Below are 2,308 nucleotides of genomic sequence, written 5' to 3' on the forward strand. Positions count from 1 at the left end.
GGTGGCTCTCAGACAAATCCATTTGCCATGCTCAAGCAGAAAACATGAGCACTGTTTATTGGTAGCAGTGGGAGGGCATCAAGGGCCACATTCCCTTCCAGGGACCACATGCCAGTGTTGGGTGGGGCCAGAGGCAAAAGTGGGCGGAGCAACAAATGCAGTTTTCACCCCTGTCTACTTGACAGGTTTCTGCATGCACTAACACATCTGTTCGCCTTGCAGGGAAGCAAGAGGCATCATCAGAGTTTAAACACACATTACAGCCAAGGGAAAATGCTCAGGGTGCGAAACATAGCCAGTGAGGAGTGTGGCCTGAGAAGAGTTCTGAGAGCTAAATATCCATAGGGTCACAAACCCCACTGCTAATCTATAAGAGGAACACGAGAAAAGGGTTTCCTGTTCCACTTTTGAATGTGAAGCTCATTAAAAGGAATGATGTGCAGGAAGTGACCCTACCCTTCTTCCAAAAAGAGAAGTCTCCCTGAGGTACCTAAGATGTAGTCTAAAAAGACACGTTATGAGAGGAAGAAGAAGGAGGAGGAGAAGGTTGCCATGGCTCAGAGCCTGAAAGACCTCGCTGGGCGCCTGCCCACCGGCCCTCGGGGCATGGGGACTGCCTTGAAGTTGTTGCTGGGTGCTGGTGCTGCAGCCTATGGTATCCGCGAGTCTGTCTTTACAGTGGAGGGTGGCCAAAGAGCAATATTCTTCAACCGCATTGGTGGAGTTCAGCAGGACACCATTCTTTCCGAGGGACTGCATTTCAGAATTCCCTGGTTCCAGTATCCAATAATTTACGATATTCGAGCTCGGCCCCGCAAAATCTCCTCGCCAACAGGCTCCAAAGACTTGCAGATGGTGAACATCTCCTTGCGAGTTCTGTCACGCCCAAATGCTGCTGAACTACCCAGCTTGTACCAGCGCCTTGGTCTGGACTACGAAGAGCGAGTCTTGCCTTCCATTGTCAATGAAGTGCTCAAAAGTGTGGTGGCAAAGTTCAACGCCTCACAACTCATCACTCAACGAGCTCAGGTGTCTTTGCTTATCCGTCGGGAGCTGACAGAGCGGGCGAAAGATTTTAGCCTTATTCTAGATGACGTAGCCATCACAGAACTGAGTTTCAGCCGGGAGTACACAGCAGCGGTGGAAGCCAAGCAAGTGGCCCAGCAGGAGGCGCAACGAGCTCAATTCCTGGTGGAGAAAGCTAAGCAGGAGCAGAGACAGAAGATTGTTCAAGTGGAAGGAGAAGCCACAGCTGCCCAGATGATTGGTGAAGCCCTCAGCAAGAACCCAGGTTACATCAAGCTGACCAAGATTCGTGCCGCCCAGAACATATCCAAGACGATCGCTGCATCTCAGAACCGCGTGTATCTTACAGCCGACAACTTAGTGCTGAATCTACAGGATGAAGGTTTCACTAGAGGAAGTGACAGCCTCCTGATCAAGCAGGGGAAGAAATGAACTAGCGGCCGCCTCCCAGAACCATCGAAATGACTGGCAGAATGGGGGTTATGCACAGCCGTGGAAGAGCCTTGCACATCTCTGCTGCCCATAAGTCTTCTCTTTGGCCTGGGCCTTCTTTCCAGTTGTCACCTTCACTTCCCAACGCGCCATTAATAAGCCCTTTCTTGGCTCATCATCTGGTTCCTTTTTTGGGGGGGAAACTGCCAGCCGTGAAGGCCAGCTGTGGAAACAGACTTCATGCTGAGTCGGGGGGGTGCGGGACTTTTTTGCTCCCATGGTCACTGATCCCACCCCACCCAGCCTGAAGGACTGGGTACAGGTGGGCAGCAGAGACCAGCCAAGGGGTTGGTTTTTAAGTAGATCAGATTGTTGCTCTCCTCTTCCTGCTGGGGCTGAATGAGGCCTGAGTAAATATAATCCCCTGCCTCTCACATCAGTGGAGAGTTTGCTATCTTTGCCCCCTCCCCTGCCCCTGGCCCCCATCGAGCACCTCGTCTCAGGAATAGATGGGGCTTCTGCAAGTACTGTGATCTCCATTTATGTAAGTTCTTTTGCATCGTGATTCACAACTTTATACAAATAAAATCAGGTCCAAAACTCTTCTGACAAAAAAAATAAAAAATAAAATAAAAATAAAAAGACACGTCATGAAAGGAAAAGGTGCTAGGAGGGAAGAAGAATTAAGCAAGCTCTTTGTTACAAGTTCAGCCGGGTGGGAAAGTTCAAGCAGATGAAGAGCCAAAAGTTGCTGATCTTTTAGTGGTCCTGGCCTGCCTTCCTTCTCAGACCTTTTTCTACAGCCTAATGTAAGCTAATGATTGGCAGATGAGTTAAGGAAGCTCATGTA

General features: G+C 49.8%; 1 protein-coding gene across 1 annotated transcript; it reads left to right on the forward strand.

Moving 5' to 3' along the window:
* The first annotated feature begins 519 nt into the window (after positions 1–519).
* Positions 520–2,061, forward strand: LOC307203073 (prohibitin-2). The gene has a single exon (XM_079953565.1). It carries the CDS (start codon positions 553–555, stop codon positions 1,456–1,458), a length of 906 nt encoding a protein of 301 aa, XP_079809691.1. The 5' UTR covers positions 520–552; the 3' UTR covers positions 1,459–2,061.
* The last annotated feature ends 247 nt before the right edge of the window (positions 2,062–2,308 follow it).

This window comes from Podarcis cretensis, assembly GCF_951804945.1.
Source record: "Podarcis cretensis genome assembly, chromosome: 14".
Taxonomy (NCBI): Eukaryota; Metazoa; Chordata; class Lepidosauria; order Squamata; family Lacertidae; genus Podarcis; species Podarcis cretensis.